Consider the following 22325-nt stretch of genomic DNA (forward strand, 5'->3'; position numbering starts at 1 on the left):
CGAAGAGAACCCGCGGCAGGTACACGTCCGAGTCAGTCTGCGTTTCGTTAACGAACATCCTTATCATCTCCATCAGCGTTCCGTTGAATCGTTTCACGAGGCCCTGTGTCTGTGGGTGATAGGCAGCACCTTACAGCTTCTTTATACCCAGCGTTTGGTAAAGTGACTTGGCCAAATCCGACGTGAGGTTGGTACCGCGATCACTCAATAGGCGTTCCGGAACGCCATGTCGACTAATCACTCCTTCTATCATTACGTTCACGAAGGAGATGGTACCCAGTGAGACGACCGCAAAAGCTTCTGCCCATCGCGTAAAGTAGTCCACAAACACTAAGATGTACCTGTTCCCCCTTGGCGTAACGACCAGTGGTCCGACAGCATCCACCACCACCAACAAGAACGGACCCGATAGCTCTTGGACCGGCATGCGTTGCATTAAGCCAGCTCTCCAGGGTCTTTGTCCCTTGCCTCCACTGCAGATAGCACACTCACGCACGTATTCAACCACGTCATTTCTCCATCCATACCAGTAGGCGTGACGCCTCACTTTGTCAGTTGTCTTCGTCTTGCCGAGATGCGCGGAGAAGATGTCGGCGATGCAGTAGCGAAGAACGGTCTCGATGAACGGCAACGGTACGACAGGAACCTTATACCTCGGGTCGGCCCTGCGCGTGCTCCCAGATGAACAAGTCGCATCAGGACCTTGTTCTTGATTAGGTAGTGGGGCGACATCTTTAACACGGTCACCCGCAGCTGGGGGTCGAGAGCCAAAGCTCCGTCCTTTAGGAACGCCTTCAAATCACACATCCAAGGTTCCTTCTCCTGTTCCCGTACGGATTTGTCGGAATCTAACACGAATGCATCCACTGGGGACTGATCAACCCGTGGAGCGCGTCCTTGCAAGTCCTCTTCCTGTTCATCCTGAGTAAGGGGTTCCGGTACTTCGGAGGTCCACGGGAGGGTTCTCGGGAACGCCTGTTTCAGGGGTCTCCCCGACTGAGGTTTGAACCCGGGATACTCACTTCAAAGGGCCAAGGCGCGACGTCGCGAGCCATCTGGCTTGCGGGGTCGCCGCCATCCTCGTTGAGCAAGTCAGCCATTCGTATTGCACCTACAACGTAAGTGTCAGGTCGATGGTACAATCGTGACAAGCCGTCTGCGTGTCCCATTGACGTTCCTGGCTTGTGATAGATCTTGAACTGCAGCTGCGATAACTCCATCACCCAACGAGCCAACTTGACATTGGTTGTCCTAGTAGTTTCCCCAAAACTCTATGTTAGAGCCTGATGATCAGTGTAGAGGTCGAATTCCGCATGACTGAGGTAGCTCCGAAGCTTAAGCGTCGCCCAGACAATTCCTCAGCACTCGATTTCCGTAGCTCCGCTCGTCTTGTAAATCCAGTTTCGTTGAGACCCTACCAACATTTTACTTGCATATGCTATGGCTCTGTCACGCTTGTCAACCTCCAGCATTAGACATGCCCCTACGGCCAGGTGAGACGAGTCCACGAACAGCTTAAAGCGCGCCTTGAAATTGGGGTATACCAATATAGGAGGCTTCACAAGAGCTCGCTGAAGCTGGCGTAACGTCACTTCACAGTCGTCATTCCACAGACGGCACGTCCTTCTGCTTCAAGCGCTCCAAAGGTGCCGCAATAGTCGCAAAGCCTGGTATGTAGCGCCTAAAGTAGCTAGCTAGCCCTAGGAATGCCCTTACATATGAAGGCCATGTGGCCTCTCGATGTTCATCACCGCCTTTGCCTTTTTAGGGCTCGGCATGATACCCGTAGGTGTGGCAATATGACCTAAGAACGTCACCTGGTCACGCCCCCCCTATGGCACTTCTCCATCTTTAGCTTGAACCCCGCACCTCGGAAGCGTTCCAGTACCTGACGCACGCGAATCAGATGAATCAGGAAGTCGTCACCGAACACCACGCAGGCATCAAGATACACGAGACAAGTTCTCCACTTGAGGTCGACGAGAACGTTCTCCATCAGGCATTCGAAGGCTGGAACGGCGTTGCACAAGGCGAACGGCATCACTAGCCATTCGTAGAGCCCAAACTTGCCTGTAAAGGCCGTCTTTTCCACACTGCCTGGGTCCATGGGAACGTTCCAATACCCAAAGGCGATGTCCATTGTAGAAAATAGCGAGGCGCTCCCGAGAAAATCCAGAATGGCATCTATCAACGGCATCGGATACCTGTCCTTCACGGTGACAGCATTCAGCTTCCGATAGTCAATACAAAATCGAATTCTTCCGTCCGGCTTCCTAATCATGAAGATGGGACTAGCCCAAGGGCTTGGCGACGGCCGGATGAGGCTAAGGTCCAAGTATTCCTGGATTTCCGATTCCATGACGACTCCTTCCGCTTTAGAGACCCGATAACGCGGCTGTTTGATCGGCGCATGCGTTCCCGTGTCGATGCTAACCTTAAGAAGTTCCATTCTTCCAGGTTTCTTCGAGATCTCCACAAACAAGTTTCGCAGGTCTCTTAGAATTTCCGCAAAAAGCCCTCTTTGCTCGGCACCCAACGAGGAGTCTTCAAAGTCCATCTTAAAGTCATCCTCATCGTCGTTCTTCATGGCTACGATCATTTCTTCCTCAGGCGTTCCAACTCCGGCGACTATACTGTCATTACCAGCACTTAACACGGCGCTGACGTTCTCAGCCGCTCCACTTTCAGAAGGAACGCGGGTTAAGAACGCCGTTTTAGGGACGATCGTCACGGCGGCGACGTAAGCTCCGGGTAGGATTTCCACTTCTTAGGCGGAGGCATTGCACACTCCCACCAAGACCGTTCCTTCCGCTACCGCGCAGAGCGTCCTCGCCACTCTCAGTGACTCGTCCGTTCCCGGAACGCTTTCCACCAACAGTGCCGAATAGTCCTTCACCCTCCCCCGAACTCTTGATCTTACCAGCGCATGACAACCAGGCTCTAGAAGCACTCTAGTCGATACGGTAGCTACATACGTCTCCTCCACCCTCGTTTTACCTAAAGGGATGATGTCTCCAGTCCCCTTTAGTGTCATCTTTTGATCTTCCAGGTCTATCCCGGCGCGGAATGCCTTCAGCGAGTCCGTGTCGATATTGGCGTCTACGAACAGATTGTCGCCCACCACGAACGGGAGCGCTCGCTCAAGCGCTCCTAGTGTTACAGGCAGGCCAACAACCCCGCGTACTCGAATCGCGTGTCCTGAAACGCTGTCCAAACCTACCGTTTAAGGTCTCAGAGTCTCCGACGCTCGCCCTAGTCTTTTCAACACGCGCTTATTTACCAGGCTGGCGGCCGCACCTGTGTCTGCCAGCATTTCAGACGGACAACTGTCGATGAAGCCGTCTGATAGGGCCTGCACTCCTCCCACACTACCGATGACGCGCTTGCCCGTCGAGACGACGTCTTCATCGACGTGCGTAGCCTCCTCGCTGTCTACCTCGCAGAGCCCCGGTCCTCTTAGCTCTTTCGGCGCTCTTCTCTTGTTCGCACGATACACTTCGGGGTTTTCTTCTTTTATCCTGAGCTCCTCGTTGCTGATTGGCAAACTGAACTCCACTTTCTTCCATGGATTTGCCCCATCTGTCGCTGTAACTAGTCCAACTATTTCGGATTTTCTCTTTCTCCTGTCCCATAACTTGTCACGATTGGTCGGGGCCTCCGTCTAAAAATAGCTTCGTGTCCAAGTCATCGCGCGTTTGGGGAACACCTCCGTAGGCGCTCCATCTACTCCGAGGAGGTATTCACGCAGAACCTCTTCGTCTAGAAAGCCTTTCCCTTCTTGCAACGTAACGGGGGAACTTCTTCTGTCGCACCGTCCTGCTCTACCCCTTTTGGATTCGCTACTTCGCGCTCCATTAGGGCGTTCTTTCCTTGTTTCAGGAGCTCGTACACACGACTCCTTATCTTGGAACGCCACCTGAACGGAAGCGTTCCAACCTTCTCGTCGGTAGCCCTGGTGGTTGGAACAGAAAGATCGTCGAGCTAAACACATACGTTCCGCTCAAAGTCGCGCTCCCCGTCCTCTTCAGATGTTTCTCGTGATTCCGTGTCTGCGCTCATCTTATCGGAAATCACACCTATAACAGGCGGCAGCCGTTCCGTTTGCTCACTAGCGTCCTTAAAGTCTTGATTCACCCGCTTGGCCCCCGTAGAAGCCTCCGGCTTCCGGTCATACCAATTCAGCCAATACTCAGGCGTTCTTAGCTCTCCTGACGAGACTTTTCGTGTGAGTTCCAGTACTTCGTCTGAGATCCCTAGTACCGCACTCATTTTTGATAGAGTCGGCGTTCCCTTGTTCCTCGGCGTTCCTTTTTGCTCGCAGCAGAGCGCCCTGTTCATTTACGGGGTACCATCGCTTCTCAAGTTCCTTCTCGTGCTCCTCGGGTTCATCCTTTGCTCTGTGACCTTCACCGTGCTCGAGCATATTCAGCTCCTCGTCGGTGAACAGGCGGTCGTAACGTCCTGTAGAATCCTTCTCCTTAGTACTTTCGGTCTCCTGAGTGGTAGTCGCACTAACCACCCCTATTACCACCAAAACTTGGTTTGTTCTTGCACTCGCGGCATCTTCAGTCGTCGTTTACAAGGCATTCTTGTCAATCTCAGACGTCGCACTGAAGCGTTCCGTAGTTCCAGTCTCGCCCCTTCCTTCTCATTTGGAACGCTTCGTCGTTCCATCCCCTCGTTCTCGCGTAGCGGCCAAGCGTTCCGTTGCCTTTTCCGCATTTTCCTCTCTTCCCTTGGGCTCACTCAAAGAGCCGTTCGTTCCCCATTCTTGCCGAAAGCTGGTCCGCTCCGTTGGACTGCTCTCTCTTCCAGTTTAGAGCCCACCCGTTCCGTTGGGATGCTCACTTCGTCCTGCCCAGGATGGAGCCCACCCGCTCCGTTGGAATACTCACTTCGCCCAGGATGGAGCCCACCCGCTCTGTTGGAATGCTCACTTCGCTCTTACCCACTATGGAGCCCACCCGTCCCGTTGGGATGCTCACTTCGTTCTTGCCCAGTATGGAGCCCACCCTTTCCGTTGGGCTGCTCGCTTCGTTCGTTTCCTGTTCCACAGTTTCAGTCTTCGCACTTGAGACTGGCACGCCTCGAGTACTTTTCACATCCGTCACACCTCCCGGGAGAGTATTCTCGGATCCACTAGTAGTTAGTCTAGGTGGGCCCTCACCACTCGGCGTGTCGCCCTTTAGGCAAGAGGAAGGAGCGACACTTCCTTTCCCTCCCTCCTGCCCCCTTCACTGTTGAGCCGTTCCGGATGACGCGATGGCGTTCCCAGCGGTCGCGTTCTGCATCAAGCTACGCAGTCGGTCCGGGCTAGGGCATTTTGCCACCGAGTGGTTTTTCTCGCCGCAGAGAAAGCACTCCATACGACGGCGTTCTTCGTTCCGATAGGATCCGTGGGGTCTCGGCCAGTTACACTCCATAAAAAAGTGACCGAGCTCGTTGCACCTGTTGCATCGCCCTTGTCCTCGCGGGCAGGTTTCGCGACCACGTACAACTTCTCCTTCCGTTGTACGCGTGTCTGGGCCGAGGCTAATCCTCAGTGGGCCAAGGCTCGACGGGGCGTTCTCAGGCGTTAAAGCGTTCGCAGCCGACGAGGCGCTCCCAACCGGAGTCGGAACGCCTTGATCATGAGAAACTGCAGGCACTATCGCGCTGATGTATCCTTGCTGCGCCCCTGCACCTTGTAGCTGTTTCTGCATGGACTGATTTATTAGCTGTAACTGCTGTAGCATCTGCGACTGCGTCGAGCTCGCGTTGTTTTTGCGGGTCACAGGCGCTCCATCGTCCACAAACTCGTCCTCCTCCTCGACTGGCATGTGCAGATTCTTGTAAATCAGCAGGTCGCAGGCCTATCGGATCGTTCCGACCGTATTACCGTTCAAAACCGCCTTCATCTGCTTGTTCCGCAGGCCGTTCAAGAAGAACTTGTACCTCATACGAGGCTCATGGTAGTTCAGGGCCTCGCACATGGTCCACTCCTCGGCCGACTCACCGCGACTTCGCCTGGCGTTCTTGAGGCGGTTCCAGAGTTGGGCAGGCGCTTGGCAGATGAATCGGTTGTGGAACTTTACTCGAAGGTTCTCGAAACTGTCGATCCTCGAGTTATACCACCACGCCTGACCCACCTTACCCCTGAGGTATTGCTCGAACGCCGTCAACCGCATCAGGCTGTCCATTCCGTAGGTGCACCTCTCGAAAAAACGCCAGAAAGCTGCCGCTCTCTCGTTCGTAGCCGTCTTCGAGTAGAATGGAGCGATCACCTTCATGGCGTTCCTCAACTCAATCAGGATACCAACGTAAGGAATGGCTCGCCAAGGGTAATCTGCGCGTTCAGGGACGCCCTCGCGTCGATACTCAGCACCTCGGGATCCGGCGCTCCCTTCAAGGCCTTGGTTCCTCATATACGACGGTGATGCACCCTCTGTCGCTAGAGGCATAGCGTGGGCAGATTCGGATACTCCTAAGTTGGTGTTACGGGAGCTGCGGACCTAGCGGGTAGCGCTCCACTCTGGCCCCACCCGGCAGTAGGCTGGGTCATCGACTGGTACTGGGAATAGTGCGCTCCCATTCTGGGCGTTCCGCCTACTATCCCGTTCCCGTAAGGACTAATCTTCTTCGGTACGCCTCGGTACGCGGGAACCGCTCCCAAAGGCATCTTCACCAACATTGAAGTCTTCGCTGGTGTCGGGGCTCGAGGGATCTGAGGTCTCTGGTACTCCATTCGATGAGCGCTCGGAGGTCGGTTTAGCCCCGTACGTTCCAATCTGGCCGACCCAGGCGTGTAGTGCACATCGGGTCCCACCGTTCGCGAGGCGTTCCCGCGCTAGAATCGCGCGACAACGTCAGTTTTCGGAGTACTCTCGCGACCGACTCTTCTACCAGTGCTTGCAGCCTCCAGTCGTTGAAAGGCGTTCCAGATCGGGCGGACGCTGCTAATGAGCGGGTAGGGGTCGACACAGATTTGGCAGGCGTCGACGCAGACTTCGCAGGCGTGATCATGAAACTCGCCGAGGCAGTCGTCGATCGGGCAGGCGTCGCCTCTGACCGGGCCGGCGTTCCTCCGGATCGGGCAGGCGTGGAAGCCGACCTCGCAGGCGTCGTCGCCGATCGAGCTGGCGTAGCCACCCGACTTTCAGGTCGTCCCGAAAGGTACGTGGCCGTTCCCGGGGTCGTTCCTCCCCCTGCAAGCCTTGCTTCCGTGCTCGCGTTCGTCGGGGTGGCTGCCTCCCTGGCGCTTCCAGCATCCCTGAGGGATGTCAGCGAGGGGTGTGACGGGTCGAAAGAGAACGCCACCTCTCGGGCGCTCTTGACATGAGTGCTCTCAGCTTCTCACTCTGTCCTGGCCTCCAAGCTAAATGCTTCAAGATGACATCCAACCGCTCTTGTTCCTCGCGCGTCTCGGGTTCTAACAGGACCTCCTTCATTATTCCCAGCTGCTTGGCTCTCTCAGCGTCGCTCCGTTCTTCTGAATCGGCCGACCGAGGCGTTTCAATTACCGCTGGAACGTCTCCACTTCCTCTGACGCGGACCTCCTCCTGTTCGCCACCTCCGGCGGTACTAGGCGCGCGCTTATCTTCCTCATAGATCTCGGCTTTGAATCGTGACTTGGGCAGAAGCGGAGACGACCGTCCCCCACCTTCTTCCCTCGTCTCACCGCCATACCCCTCACCGGACTAACCGTGGGCGCTCCTGGCGTTCCCACTTCCTTTTTCCTCCCTCTTCGGCGCTCCGTTGCCAAAGGGGCGGCTCACTCCGCGCTTACGCTCCTACGATTCTTCGGCGTGAAGATACCCTGCTTCTCCACCAAATTGTCGCGGTAATTCTCCTTAGGTCGGGGTCGTGTATCTAGCAGGCCGACGTAGGAACTTAGGCTTATCACGTAAATGTAAACTTGTTGTCGTATTCTTGAGCACTTCTCTTGTAAGAAGGAACATCACGACTGGGCTTCTACCTAAAGCTCCAAGCAGAGCCCTAGGTTCCTTACCTTTCTGTAAACCACTACCGCGTGGAGGCCCAACGCAAATTCCCACTCTTGTCGACGGCCTGCGGTTCCACCCTATACTTGGAACGCCGCCGATTGGGCCGGAGGGCATAGTTGTTTGGACGTGGCCTGCGTCTTCTGTAGCAAGCAGATCTTCCGAACGTAGTCGGAGAGAATGGCGAGTCTTCCCTGTAGCTGTGTACCGTGACAAAAAGCAAGGTCGGATTTATTCGATTGGGTGTACAGTATAGTGATATGAGCTGGAACTAAACCCTAGATAGCACAGCTATAATTTCGCTGACAATCGATATATGAGCGCTGTACTTTAAAAAAATCGCTGCTAAAACGTCTTGGATCTCCTTTATTGAATTGTACCCTGTACTTCGAAGCGCTTTACTTTTTTTTAATAATACAGTACTACTTCGAAGCATAAATACATGTAATAAAAAAGCGAGCCTTCCATTACTAGGATTTCTAAATATACAATCAGCTTAAAAAGGCGACGGACGACAGTGCGGCCAATTGGCAGATTGTTAGGCTGGCATTGTCAGTGACATTTCCATCTGACTGCAGCTCAAAATTTCGACCCCATTAAAGTGGGTAATGCAACCAAATTAGCATGCTGCATTTCTATTGCTCATTGACGAACCGCCGCCAGTTGAAGCGGATACCTTCTTTTCTTCGTGCACCCATATTACACACCCGCTCGAATAATTCCGAAAATGGATACGCCGTGGTGATTGGTCAATCCGTGCACGACACGTTGTAGCCATCATCACAACTTCAGTAATCCCCACCACATTCTTCAATTCTCACTGTCCACCACAGGCGTCGCACGCTATGAAGCGTGAGCTGCGTTCCGTGACACTCAAGGCTTCGCCCTTGCCATCTTTCACGCCTACACGTTCGTCCAGCCGTTCGTGGCGCATTGGGCCGTTGCTATTGGTCTACGCTGCGAGTTTCCTGCTGCTCGAGCTGTTGCTCTTCCGACACGCACAGTTCTCTACCGGTCGCCGTCTCGTGGAGGTCCCAGAGGACTCCGAACGCTTCGCTCTGTCGCCTCCGGATCTCGAGGACGCCGAGTTCGCCAAAATCCAAGTGCCACAATGGATGACGGACAAAAACAGCGATGTGCCCGTTCAGGAGCGCGAGCATCTGAGTTGGCTACATTCCGCTTGTGTAGCTAAGAAACAGGCAATTATCCCATGGCAACATGGTGCACCTGAAAACTCCGACCAAGAGAAGAGAGAAGAGGCGAAAGTACTCGAAAGAGGCGACCCACGAGTCATTGAACAACTGAAAAAATGTCCCGACGTGGACATTTATCTACCCGACGGAATCCGCGGACTTGGATACTGTGAAGATGCGGTGGCATTTACAAAATGTAAGGATTTTAGTATTATTTAAAATATTTTTAGCGATGCTGATTAATTTTTTTTACAGATCTACACTCGAGATTGCTGCCATTGTGGGCGTTGGAGGACAAATTCTTGGACCCTGAGACGAATAAAAGCGTCATGTACTACGAATTGTGTCCACTGACGCCGATATTATTCTTCAATCACTATTGGGATGATCGCCCGACGAGATCGGAGTGGCCGAAAGAGAAGCCGATTTATATCATGCCAAATATTGAGATGCGCGAGCTGACGGCGAAAGAATATTGGCGTGTGGATGCTGTGCTGTGCAGAACGTTGGCGTGTGATCAGCGAGTCAAGGCGTGGTATGCACAGGAGGGGAATCCGCGCAATGCCAAGGTGTTTTACACTCGCTTCACGTCTTCAGACACTACAGCACACGCCGTTGAAATGCTCGGAGCAGAAAATATACGACGGAAAAGCTTTGCAGACGTGCAATTCATACACACGGCGGGCTCCAGGTACGTAAGAAAAAGTATATTCTATTTAGTAGTTTATTGCAACTTACATACTGTACTTACAGTGTATATAAAGGCACTGAACAAGTCCTTGACTGCTGGTTATCGCATCCCACCTTCCCACCTCTGGAACTTTATATTCATGAGGATATCTATGGAGAACGCTACAAATCGACTTATGAAGATGCGATCCTCGAGGCACCAAATGTGAATTTAATTCGTAAGCGGATGGACTCGGTAGGCTTTGGAAAAGTGATGGCCGAGTCGGCATTTTTCCTCTGTCCTAGCACACAAGAAGGTTACGGTCACTATATTGACCAAGCTCGTGCGTCAGGGGGGGTAATCATCACAACAGACGCACACCCGATGAACGAGCTTATCTCTTCAAAGGATATGGGAGTCCTAGTGGAAACAGAGCGTGAATCCGGTCCCGATATTCTTCTTGGAGGAGCATATCGCGGCACACACGGACTCAAAGCGGCCGATGGACTTGTAGCCAAATTTTCAGCTCAAAATCTTTGCGACTCCGTGGGATACGTACTTAAACATACCACTACAGCACAACGCGAAGCCATGGCGAAGACAGCTCAACGACAGTATTACGAAGACACGAAGTTCTTCGCGCAGCGTATGATCCAACTGCGACTTTTTGCACGCCAGCAACGCAATTCTTGGGTACCACCCGAAGAGGACATCGCTGTGGGCGACCCGGAACGAATGTTCTTCCGACGCGCATGATAGTGAGTAGACAAAACTCGTACAACAAAACAATACTACTACTACGTAGTACGACATAATACATTATTTTCCCTCACAGAAAACAAATAATATCATTGTTCTAATTTTTGGAAAGTAAAATGCTGGAATTTTCTAAATTGACACATCACGTAAGGTATCGGTATCGCAGTTCAAGCAAGAACGGGTCGACCACCAAGTTAAGCCACTCAGTAGGCTTCAGAAAAGAAACCATTTTAGTTTATGAGTGCATAAAGAAGAGTTTCCACGCTGGCGAAAGCGTGCATAATTTCGGCTCTTAAAGTTTGACTATCAATAATCTTTAAAGATGTGAACGCGCTGTCTCGACGTGCACGACAAAGCAACAGCGAATACTGAAGTCGAGCTAAATTGCACTGCTCAATTGTTTCACTTTCAGCTTTAGAGATGGACACGGGCTCCGGGTACCGTGGTCGCATCCCATTCTCTCCGCTACAGTTGACCGTTGAAGAGCAGGAGAGATGTCAAGAGCGCACACTGCAGTTACTGGACCAAACTCTACGTAGCTACGATGAGCGAGGTGTCGCGGCGAACGGATCCCCTCTCCACCATTCGCGGCTGACGAGTGCTCGCTGGAAACGTGTCAAGACTCAACTCTATACCTCTCTCTACTGTGAGCGCCGTCGTGGGGGACCCCAAGATCTCCACATGCCGTGGGGGAACTGGAAGAGTCCACTGGTTCTTCTCGCCGTCGGCACAATTCACAGCTGTCTGGACGACGTCATGCTCGGACTTACGACGCAATCATTCGGTGACATGCAATTACGAGCGGCTTCAATGGCATCTCAAGAAATACGAGGAGCTATGCTCGCCAAAATATCTGGACCTACGGAAGAAGATCCGTTTAACAGCCAAAGTGTGGTCTGGATGGTGGGGGAACAAAAGTGGCCACTGAGTATGGTTGTGAACCCAAGAGACTTCGTCAACTTGTGTGCCTGTGGGATCATCACAACAGCAAACGGTGACCGTATCGGGTACGAGATTGTTCAGCCGGCACAACTACCTCAGTGTCCCGAACTTCCAGGCTCAATAAAGCGGGGAAAATTCATGTACGGGGCACTATTTCGAGAGGAGAACGGGGCTGTCGACGTCTACATTTATGTCCACGTAGAGACTATGGGCGCTGGTGTGAACGCTGTAATGATGAACGGGATCTGGAGTTCCATTCTTGGGTTTTGGAAAGCTCCAAGTTTTTCAGAAGAGAAAAAACTCGAATGGTGCGTCATCACCAACGCTGTAAAGAGGGCGAGCAGTAAGCGCAAGACATCGGAGACTAAATCACGGACGGATCTTCCGTCTTGTAGTCGCTGTACAGCTGTCCTAGTGCCGCGAAACCAAAGCGAGTATTCCCGAGGGACCATTACATGTGCAGCGTGTGCGTCGATTTTGTGCTTTAGCTGCAGTGTGAAGCGCACCATTAAAACGACCACGGGAAGCAGCAAAGGCGCGGTGACTCGAAATGTAGCTATCAGATTGTGTAAGAACTGTTTGAAACTTATCGAGAAGGAGAGCGCAGCTAAAATTGCGTGGGAGCAGTACCAATACCGTCTCATGTATTCCGCGACGGACACTTGCAGCAGCAGTCAACCGCTGTGGGGCCTCGCTGATGACTCAGCAATGTTTATGTGGTCCCCAGACCGACACTTCTCCATTTCAGACGTTTACTCTGACGGAGAAGAAACATGGCTGACGTAGCGCCCAATACGAAATGCACGTGTAGCGTTAGCTTAAGGCACTTGTACAGTCTAAAGTAGTGAACGTGTCATTTGAAATGGAGATCTTACCTTTTTTGTGTGGCGAGGAACTACGTAGTACAGGTATTGATACGCCTGGAGCCCTGGACCAGGGCCCCTTGTTCACCTTACATGCGTGCAGCCTGTATAGATAAGATCTGAGAGATCATCTTCAGTGTGTCAACCTTGACAGTCAGTCTGAGACTCCGGGTCCCAGAGGTACAGAGTCTCACCGAACTTGTAAGCCGTCATCATTTTGTCTCGTGAATGGGCCGTAAGAGATCGTACATGTACCTCTCAGAAGGTGTCACTGTCAGGAAGCGAAGCAGAGTACGCAGCTGCAGAGCGTAGTCTTAACTCAAGACTTTTGCACGCCAGAGAAATCTAGGCTATTATAACCGTTTGAGACCTTGAACTCAGAAGATCAAGAGATTTCGGAAAGGAACAAGCTCCAACGTAAGGCACAGATAGACCTTCGAAAAAGATCACGATCTTAAAGCAGGATTATAGTAGTCAATTTCGGTGTAGGCATACACTATGAACTTCATCGAATGAAGTACTTTTATCTACAAAGATCACGCGCATTTGTTGACTGTCAACTTGACAGTAAATTCGCTTCGTTGAAGTGAAGGTTGGATTGAATCTAATAGATTCCGCAGTGGTCTGTAGCCCCTCAGAGCTGAAATGCCACTGTACTGTGGCATTTCGGTGTCGCGCGTGCGCTATGGCGTCTGCTTTCAAGATCCGAAGACCAGCCGGAATCTTCGCGGTCGATAAAGGATACCGTGGTCACTAATCCACTTGCCAGTTACTAGTAGCACGCCGACAATGGAGGCCGGTGAAGGTTATCGCGGACGTATTCCGTTCAAGCCGCTTCAGCTGACGTTCGAGGAACAGGAGCAATGTCAGGAACTCACTCTGCAGCTCTTGGATCGGACACTGCGCAGTTATGACGAGCGCGTCGTCACCACACGAGGATCGCCACGCCACCACTCGAATCTGGATAGTGCGCGCTGGAAACGCCACAAGACACAAAGCAACGCGTCGCTGTATTGCGAGCGCCACCACATCGGCCGCCGAGATCTGCAAATGCCCGGAGACAAGTGGGAGAATCCAGCCGTACTGCTCGCGGTCGGCACCATCCAGGCCAGCTTGGACGACGTCATGTTTAGAGTGACAACACAAACCTTCGGGGATTTGCGTGTCCGTGCAGCATCGATTTCGTCACATGACGTTAGTGGAGCCACGTTAGCGAAACTGTCAGGGCCAACGGTGGAGGACCCATATCAGAATCTCAGTGTAATGTGGATGGTAGGCGAGCAAGGATGGCCACTAAGCATGCTCGTGCGTCCTAGAGATTTCATTAATTTATCAGCGTCGGGGGTCATTACACGTGCAAATGGAGATCGTATCGGGTATGATTTGGTCCAGCCTGCGCCGCTGCCTCAACTGCCAGAGCTTCTCAAGCCGATGACACGAGGAAAGTTGATGTATGGGGCGCTGTATAAGGAGCAGGATGGAGCAGTCGACGTGTACATTCAAGTATACGTGGAGACTATGGGCCATATCTTGGATACCATTGTGATGAACGCCATGTGGGTCGCAGTGTTGGGATTCTGGGAGGCACCGAGACTGGCCGAAGAGAAGAAGCTTCAGTGGTGTATTCTCAACACTCTCAAGGATCCAAGTAGCCGGCGAAGACGAGCGTTAACTGCAACGTGGATGGATCTGTCGCTCTGTGGCGTCTGTAAAGAAGAATTAAGAAGACACAGTCGCGGTCGAGACGGCTTGCCTAGCTCTGACAATACGTGTGCGGTCTGTGGCATGCTGTTGTGCTCGAGTTGCCGCATCAAGAAAATATTCAAAGTCCTCACAGGTCGAGACAAGGGCCCATCGACAAGAAGCGTACGCGTGGTTGTGTGTCAAATTTGTCTGACATTCGTCCGCCAGCAAAGTGCATCGGAGATAGCGCGGCAACAGAGCCAGCAGCACGAACTGCAAGCTGCGAATGATGGTGCAGACAGCTCGCGGACGACATGGGGGCTACTGGACGATGCGATGACGCCGTCTTGGTCTCCAGGACGATTTTTTTCTATTTCCGAGGATTCATTTACCGTATTCCTTATGTGATTGGCGACAGTCAAATTCTTGAGGTGGTCCAGCCTTTCTGCCAGCATAAAAGATACCTGCATAAAAAAACTATATAACATGCTCAAAATTATATTGGTCGCCAAGCACATAAAGCGCGACGACACGAAATTTAAATCAATTTGATTGGCTGCTGGATTTGTCGCTAATGACCGAGCGTCGCCAATCACATAAGGAATACGGTAACCCCTTTATTACCGCGAATTCAGGCCACGAACCGCCTTATTTTACGTCGTAACTTACAGCATACAATTATCTAGGAGTTTGTATTAGTCTGTCTTTTCCACTTGGCTGATCATTAAGATGGGACTATAAGTTATACAGAGGTTTCCGATTTTTACGTCGTAACACTGACGACGTACTTCAGCATCGCTGACTAACAAGTACACAGATACAACTTAGCCGATCATGTGATCGGGATCACAATCCACAAACACAGTTATAACCGGAACTACACAGCACAGCAATCATATAAAACTCAACAAAATGCATTAGTAGCATTGCTAAAGACCGTACGGGAGGCTCACTAGCTCTCTTCTTTCTCCTCAGACAAGATTTCTCGACGTGTCTTCTTTCGCACTCCGGCGGCCTTGGGGGCACGGCGCAGAACGACACGCTTACCTAGGTGACTCGGAATTGACGCGCCACATTCGAAGTCGTCGTGCCACACTTGAAAACACGTTGTATCCGTGCCTCTGCGCGCCTTGGGACAGAGGAAGCACTTTGCATCACCCTGCGAGCAGTCTTCACAGTAGTAAGTAGTCTGGTAGCTTTTCTTCTGCTCACCTCGATAGAGGGAGCACACCTTGCAAGAGCGCTGGCGCCGCTTCTGAACGCCCGATACAATCACCCAATCATCAAGCTGCTTGTGTACGTGGGAAGCGTTATGGAATATGGCGAGACGAAAAGCCCAGAACTCTGGTACGAGATCATGAAGACGGCGTTTGAGCATGGTATCAACTTCTTCGACAACGCGGATTCGTACGGCATGGGTCTCGGAGAGGAGTACACGGGAGCTGCTATCAAGATGGGCATCCAGGATGGTACGTGGAAGCGTGAGGACCTCGTGGTCGCCACCAAACTCGGTATGGGAACGAAGGGTTTCCACGGAGGCTCGGGTCCTAACGACCAGGGTTTGACTCGCAAGCACATCACCGAAGGCTTGAAGGCGTCGCTCAAGCGGATGGATCTGGAGTACGTCGATATTCTCTACTGCATTCGACCGGACCCGTACACGCCCCTCGAAGAGACTGTGCGAGCCATGAACTACGTCATTGAACGGGGCTGGGCCTTTTACTGGGGCACCAGCCAGTGGCTTGCACCACTCATCATGGAGGCGTGTGAGATCGCTGACAGTCTTGGTCTCATCCGCCCAGTAGTGGAGCAACCCATCTACAACATGCTCAATCGCTCGAGGGTGGACCATGAATATCTTCACTTGTACAAGAAGTACAAGCTGGGCCTGACAACTTGGGCTCCTCTTTCGAGTGGAATTCTCACGGGCAAACATTCCAACGGGACAGTCAAGGGAACACGTATGGACATCCCCGTGATGAAGGCGTTCGTGGGGGAGTATGAACAACGTGTGGCCAACGCTGACAAGCTGAAATCTGTAGTTAGCTATTTTTGGGGTCGTGTACGGGTAGGGCCTGATAATTGGGTCGGCGGGTTTCCTGACGGCCCTACCAAACACAGGACCAATTGCTAAGCTACATATTGAAGTGAAAGATACGAAGCTAAGCAGTTGGGTTAAAATGCTTAGACCACGATGGTCTGCGCGGCACGAGGTTGGTCGGCTTCAGTGTCGCCTTCATCGGTATCACTGTCATTGCTGATCACATCTGCGCCCAAATTGGTAGCAGCAGCGTCTTCTTCGCTGCTAGTACCAGAGACGCCCTCGTTGTCATCATCACTGTCAACATCTTGTAGTAGGTCGCGCTCAGAAGAAACTTCAGAGACACTCGAAGGAAGCTGGCACTTCCTGTAAAGTCTTGTCGCCGAGTGTATTGAGCTTGTCGACTAGCTGTCAAAAATGAAACTGAGAAAACTAAAACATGTACTTCGACTTGCTCCCCACATTGCCATCACTAGCGTCCTAGTGATGGTGCTCAACTCGTACTTCAGCATGCACCAGCTTGAGTAGACGAACAGTTGTAGATAACAGCAGGCAGTTCTGATAAGCGTCTTTGACTTAACAAAAGACGCTCAGCTTCAACTCCATATCTCGCTGAGCCACATTTACATGGCTGACTGCAACCACATGATGATGGTCAACCTTGCTGCCGCAACTCGACTGCATTGCATGGGCTCGGTTGGGCTTTAAAACCACGACCCACTACAGTCCCTTTCCATGACCAATCCGACCACACGGTAAAATTGCAACTTGTACGAAATATATTTCGTGTACCACCACTCGGTGACGTTAGGCTTATGATCACGTCAGTATAAATCATATATGACATAACCAGTGCAACTTCAACACGTTGCCGTTGAAGTTGACTTGACCATGCATATTACTCAAGATATTGACCAAAAGAATCACAGCATCAAGGTAAAACCTTAATTTAGTGACTATACAGTCATTATACCAGGGGTATACACACATACACGGCCAATACCGTTTTGCCTACGCTTCTAGGGTTTTAAAATGGTCCTCAAGCTTAGCGTCTTTGGCCGAAGCAACATATCCTTTCACTAACGCACTCACGTCTTTGTTTAGGGATGTAAGAGGCTCCCACGAGTCCTCAATTGCTTCTAAACCTTGCCACCCGACAAGGATTTCGTAAGAACGACTCTGGTCACTCCAACGATGTTGCATTAGCTCGCGCACGCGAAGCATAATGCCCTGGGCAGCCACGTGCTCCAGGAGTTCCTCAGTCATTTCGAGGTCCTTGTCAGCGAAGAACTTTAGCCGCGAAGCATGTACATCAAGTTCTTCACCAGTAACAAGGTGCTTGACCTTGAACACGTTGTTTGGTTCACCGAGTAGGGTCCGATCCATGTGACGAGCAGCTTTATCTGTCTCTTCTCATCGACACGTGATCGCAGTACATAATCGCCTACGTTGAAGTTGACGATGGTGTCGCCACGTTCCTTTTTCTTGTTAAGCAGTGTCTGCTTGAGGCGGGCGTCTGTAACTGCTCTGTGCATGTCTTTCACACTAGTTCGCAATCGGGCCAAGCTTTCTTCAATGTTAGCAGAAGTGTGAGTTGGCTGTATATTTGGAGCCACTTCAGGCCCGAGGAACACCGCTTGCAAAGGCGAGGGGGCCTCCAGGCCGGTGAACAACTCGCTCGGCGTTTTGTTGGCCAGTGACGGCACTGCAGTATGGTTGAGGCTGGCCTGCACGACCGGGATCAGCCTGGGCCAATCACGATGGTTGATCTTGTAGTCTAGTATCAGGACCCTTAATACTTGCAAAATATCTCGGTTGACACGCTCGACAGACCCATTGATCCATGGGCTGTATGTTGGCGAGAAGATTTGTTTGCACTTGAGTCTAGCACAGAGGTCCTCAATCACTTCATTCTTGAAGTGAGATCCTTGGTCACTGACCCAATCTTTCGGAATGCCAAAACGACTGTGCCACTCCATAATAGCATCAGCCGCAACGGTACTGGTAGGTAGATCACACTTAACCAATTCGCAGTAGTGACTCGCATCATCCTTCAGCACCAATACATACTTCAAGTCACCAAATGATTCACCAAGGTATAGAAAATCCCAGTGAAGCGCTTGGTTTCGCTCATTGGTCCGGTAAGTCTCGCTCCAGGGTCTTGGCACTATCTTCCCCCCCTTAACATGATGGCAGAGTAGGCAGCGCACCAAAAATCGGTCTACGCATTGGCGTAACTGGGACACGTGAAAGACGCGTCCCAAGTGGGCCAACATCGCGTCCCTACCGCGATGGCCTTGGGGACCACAATGTGCAATAATACACAAGCGTTGGAGTAGTTCAGTAGCCTCTGTTGGGATCCACAACCGGTTGTCTTTGCGTTGGACCCCGTCATCACCTTCCTCTAGGCCGTCTGGCATGTCCTTGGATCCAACCTTGCGTTGAGCATTCACGATAGCATCTAGTGTCGGCCACACAAAACCTTCTTGGTCAAGTGGCCGTAGTAGCAGTTGTTCATGCTGGCGCTGACTGCGTGTTGTGACTCTGCGTAAACTGGTACATGTTGGCGTACGTGCCCAACGTGATACCATGTCTGCCCAAACATTGTCTTCACCGGCGATGTGATGTATCTCATACCGGAATTCTCCGAGTCTCATTGCCCATCGAAGCAACTTCCCACGTATATGCTTCTTCACAGTGTCGTGTGGGGCGAACACGTGGATTTAATTGCGGTGATCACAGTGTAATCGAAAGCCCGTAGGTCGCAATAGGAGGTGGGGTAATTTGTCGCACGCTGCCACTATCGCGAAAGCCTCCTTCTCGATCACACTCCAATTCTCTTGTGAGCCTGTGAACGTGTCACTTAGACAGTGTAGCAGTCGGTGATTCTGATCTGCAATCGGTTTGCCCTCTTCCCACGTCTCAACATCCGTCACAATGATACTCCATGCTACGTCTGAAGCGTCTGTTAATACTGATAGCACGCCCTCTGAACTCGGGTGTGCCAATGTAGCTGCAGTAGCTAAACAGTCCTTGACATTATCAAATGCGGCTCGCTCTTCGTCTGTGAAGGTCACCGGTAGCTTTGCTGCAGCGCGTTTGGTCCGTTTTCCAGCTCCCAGTGTCGCATCGAGCCGTTTCTGTAGCGATTGAACATGACCAGCATAGCTCACCAAGCTGTCTCGCATCCAATTACATGCGCAAAGAAACTGCTGTAATTCTCCTGCATTGGAAGGTAGCGGCATTTTGCGTAGTGCAAAAACTCGTTCCGGATCATGGCGCACGCCATCTCCGTCAATAAGTTTACCACACCACTTCACAGATCGCTCGAGCAGAGACGATTTTGAGGCGCTCAGTTTGAGGCTAAACTCGTCCATCAGCGAGAAAAGCTCACTCAACTTTTCCAAGTATGTGTCCACGTCCTCTGCATATAAGAGCAGATCGTCAATCCATATCAGAAGATGCTTGTGGAGCAATTTAGCAAAACAACGTTCCATCGTCATTTGAAAGTGTAACGCGGCATCGCTGCATCCCTGTGGTACACGCGTTGGTGTATACACTTTGGCATCCGTCATGTAGCTGAGAATTTCTTGGCTGGCCTTGGCCAGCGGTAGCTGCCAGAACCCCTTGATGAAGTCGAAAAGTCCAAAGAAACTCATGCCTTTGACGTGCTCTGTGATCACGTGCAAGATCGGCATGACACCTGCAATGGGTTCCGTCTCAGCGTTCACCGGTCGATAATCACTTGTCTGCCGAAATTCATCCTTGCCTGGCTTCTTAATGGGTAGAGCTGGACACGCCCACCGACTAGAAGCGTTCTCGAACACCCACCCGAGCCGGACTAGCTCATCATTGAACTCCTTCAGGAACTTCCTGATGTGCGGGGGGTATGCTCTTGGCTTGCATCGAAAAGGTTTCGCATTCTTCCTTAGACGGATCTCTAAAGGCTCAACCTTAGCCGGTGGATCCGGACACGAGCAGACCAGAGTTGCCGAGGAAACGGTAGGTCATGCCTGAAGACGCGGGGTTGGAGATGGACGGAGCCATTGGAGTCGTTAAGTTGAGTGCGTTGGTGCTGGGAGATTCAGAAGTGAGCTACAGAGTCGTATCTTCCTGAGTGAGAGCGAGTTGGACAGCAAGGTAGTCTGCTTTCATGACGATCAGTACGGTACGCGTATTCGTGCCACGGGCTTCTTGCATCGAGCAGTGATGATGATGAGGGGGGGTTCTATTTTAACTTTCGACTTCTTAAGTTGCATAGCGTATCAAGTAATCTCTGGAGGATTGTTTGTAAGCGAGGCCATCTTGCTAGTTGTACACAGGATTATGAGGACATGTTCATATAAAACCTTAGATTTACGGTGTGCAAACACGATCGCGTGAGCGTGTACAGTAAACTCGAAGTACAGAAATAGGAACTTCAATGCATTTCGCATTACGTAAATTAAAACAGTGCTGAACCGAAAAAACGCCTAGCGCAATTAATTTCGGTACTTCAAAGTATGGTGTAAGCTGTAGATGACATTCTACGAGATATAGTCAACGCTCAATTCACGTACGCAACAGCACGCGAGGGAATAAAGCGGTGAAGGTGACTTTATTCTATAGGCTCCAGATAAGAATGCATCAACTCCATTTTTTGGTAGCCATAATTTTAATAATACTAAAAGCCAAAAAAACGATTACCTAGGTCAAAACGATAGTTACTGTACACGCTCACGCGATCTGTGTTTGCACACCGTAAATCTAAGGTTTTATATGAACATGTCCTCATAATCCTGTGTACAACTAGCAAGATGGCTTCGCTTACAAACAATCCTCCAGAGATTACTTGATACGCTATGCAACTTAAGAAGTCGAAAGTTAAAATAGAACCCCCCCTCATCATCATCGATGCAAGCAGCCCGTGGCACGAATACGCGTACCGTACTGATCGTCATGAAAGCAGACTACCTTGCTGTCCAACTCGCTCTCACTCAGGAAGATACGACTCTGTAGCTCACTTCTGAATCTCCCAGCACCAACGCACTCAACTTAACGACTCCAATGGCTCCGTCCATCTCCAACCCCGCGTCTTCAGGCATGACCTACCGTTTCCTCGGCAACTCTGGTCCAAGCTCGGACTCGGCAGCTGGATGGAATATGGCGAGACGAAAAGCCCAGAACTCTGGTACGAGATCATGAAGATGAGCATGGTATCAACTTCTTCGACAACGCGGATTCGTACGGCATGGGTCTCGGAGAGGAGTACACGGGAGCTGCTATCAAGATGGGCATCCAGGATGGTACGTGAAAGCGTGAGGACCTCGTGGTCGCCACCAAACTCGGTATGGGAACGAAGGGTTTCCACGGAGGCTCGGGTCCTAACGACCAGGGTTTGACTCGCAAGCACATCACCGAAGGCTTGAAGGCGTCGCTCAAGCGGATGGATCTGGAGTACGTCGATATCCTCTACTGCATTCGACCGGACCCGTACATGCCCCTCGAAGAGACTGTGCGAGCCATGAACTACGTCATTGAACGGGGCTGGGCCTTTTACTGGGGCACCAGCCAGTGGCCTGCACCACTCATCATGGAGGCGTGTGAGATCGCTGACCGTCTTGGTCTCATCCGCCCAGTAGTGGAGCAACCCATCTACAACATGCTCAATCGCTCGAGGGTGGACCATGAATATCTTCACTTGTACAAGAAGTACAAGCTGGGCCTGACAACTTGGGCTCCTCTTTCGAGTGGAATTCTCACGGGCAAACATTCCAACGGGACAGTCAAGGGAACACGTATGGACATCCCCGTGATGAAGGCGTTCGTGGGGGAGTATGAACAACGTGTGGCCAACTCTGACAAGCTGAAATCTGTAGCCGAGGAGCTAGAAGTGTCACTGCCGGAACTTGCCATCGCCTGGTGCGTCAGCAACGAAAACGTCTCGTCGGTCCTCATCGCAGCCAGGAACTTGGAGCAACTGAAGCAAAACTTGAAGGCGCTGTCGGTTGTGGACAAGGTCACACCGGAGGTCAAGGCCAAGATTGAATCTCTTGTGCCGTTCGTGCCGGAGGTCGCGAAACCCGATGGAACGGAGAAGCGTCGTACCAAGTTTCTGTAGGTGTCTCATGGGTTTACACTGTGGTTTGATAGCCCGAAGGAAATAATGAAGCAAACCCAAGCCAAGGATATCACTCGAGTGCTGCCTACTCGATA

General features: G+C 51.6%; 5 protein-coding genes across 5 annotated transcripts; all 5 read left to right on the forward strand.

The window, feature by feature from the left end:
* Nucleotides 1-8801: 8801 nt before the first annotated feature.
* PITG_05198 (uncharacterized protein) lies at nucleotides 8802-10718 on the forward strand (the record flags this gene model as incomplete). The annotated part of the gene is made up of 3 exons (XM_002998836.1): nucleotides 8802-9368; nucleotides 9428-9863; nucleotides 9926-10718. The coding sequence occupies 3 exons, from the start codon at nucleotides 8825-8827 to the stop codon at nucleotides 10596-10598; spliced, it is 1653 nt and encodes a 550-aa protein (XP_002998882.1).
* A 524-nt stretch (nucleotides 10719-11242) lies between these two features.
* Nucleotides 11243-12343, forward strand: PITG_05199 (uncharacterized protein; the record flags this gene model as incomplete). Its single annotated transcript, XM_002998837.1, has 1 exon — nucleotides 11243-12343. One exon carries the CDS (start codon nucleotides 11283-11285, stop codon nucleotides 12327-12329), a length of 1047 nt encoding a protein of 348 aa, XP_002998883.1.
* Nucleotides 12344-13195: 852 nt separating this feature from the next.
* Nucleotides 13196-13952, forward strand: PITG_05200 (uncharacterized protein; the record flags this gene model as incomplete). Its single annotated transcript, XM_002998838.1, has 3 exons — nucleotides 13196-13251; nucleotides 13315-13857; nucleotides 13922-13952. 3 exons carry the CDS (start codon nucleotides 13196-13198, stop codon nucleotides 13950-13952), a joined length of 630 nt encoding a protein of 209 aa, XP_002998884.1.
* A 1494-nt stretch (nucleotides 13953-15446) lies between these two features.
* On the forward strand, nucleotides 15447-16093 carry PITG_05201 (voltage-gated potassium channel subunit beta, putative; the record flags this gene model as incomplete). The annotated part of the gene is made up of 2 exons (XM_002998839.1): nucleotides 15447-16002; nucleotides 16044-16093. 2 exons carry the CDS (start codon nucleotides 15447-15449, stop codon nucleotides 16091-16093), a joined length of 606 nt encoding a protein of 201 aa, XP_002998885.1.
* Nucleotides 16094-21459: 5366 nt separating this feature from the next.
* On the forward strand, nucleotides 21460-22230 carry PITG_05202 (voltage-gated potassium channel subunit beta, putative; the record flags this gene model as incomplete). The annotated part of the gene is made up of 1 exon (XM_002998840.1): nucleotides 21460-22230. One exon carries the CDS (start codon nucleotides 21460-21462, stop codon nucleotides 22228-22230), a length of 771 nt encoding a protein of 256 aa, XP_002998886.1.
* Between the last annotated feature and the right edge of the window lie 95 nt (nucleotides 22231-22325).

This window comes from Phytophthora infestans, genomic scaffold (genome assembly GCF_000142945.1).
Source record: "Phytophthora infestans T30-4 supercont1.7 genomic scaffold, whole genome shotgun sequence".
Lineage (NCBI taxonomy): Eukaryota > Oomycota > Peronosporomycetes > Peronosporales > Peronosporaceae > Phytophthora > Phytophthora infestans.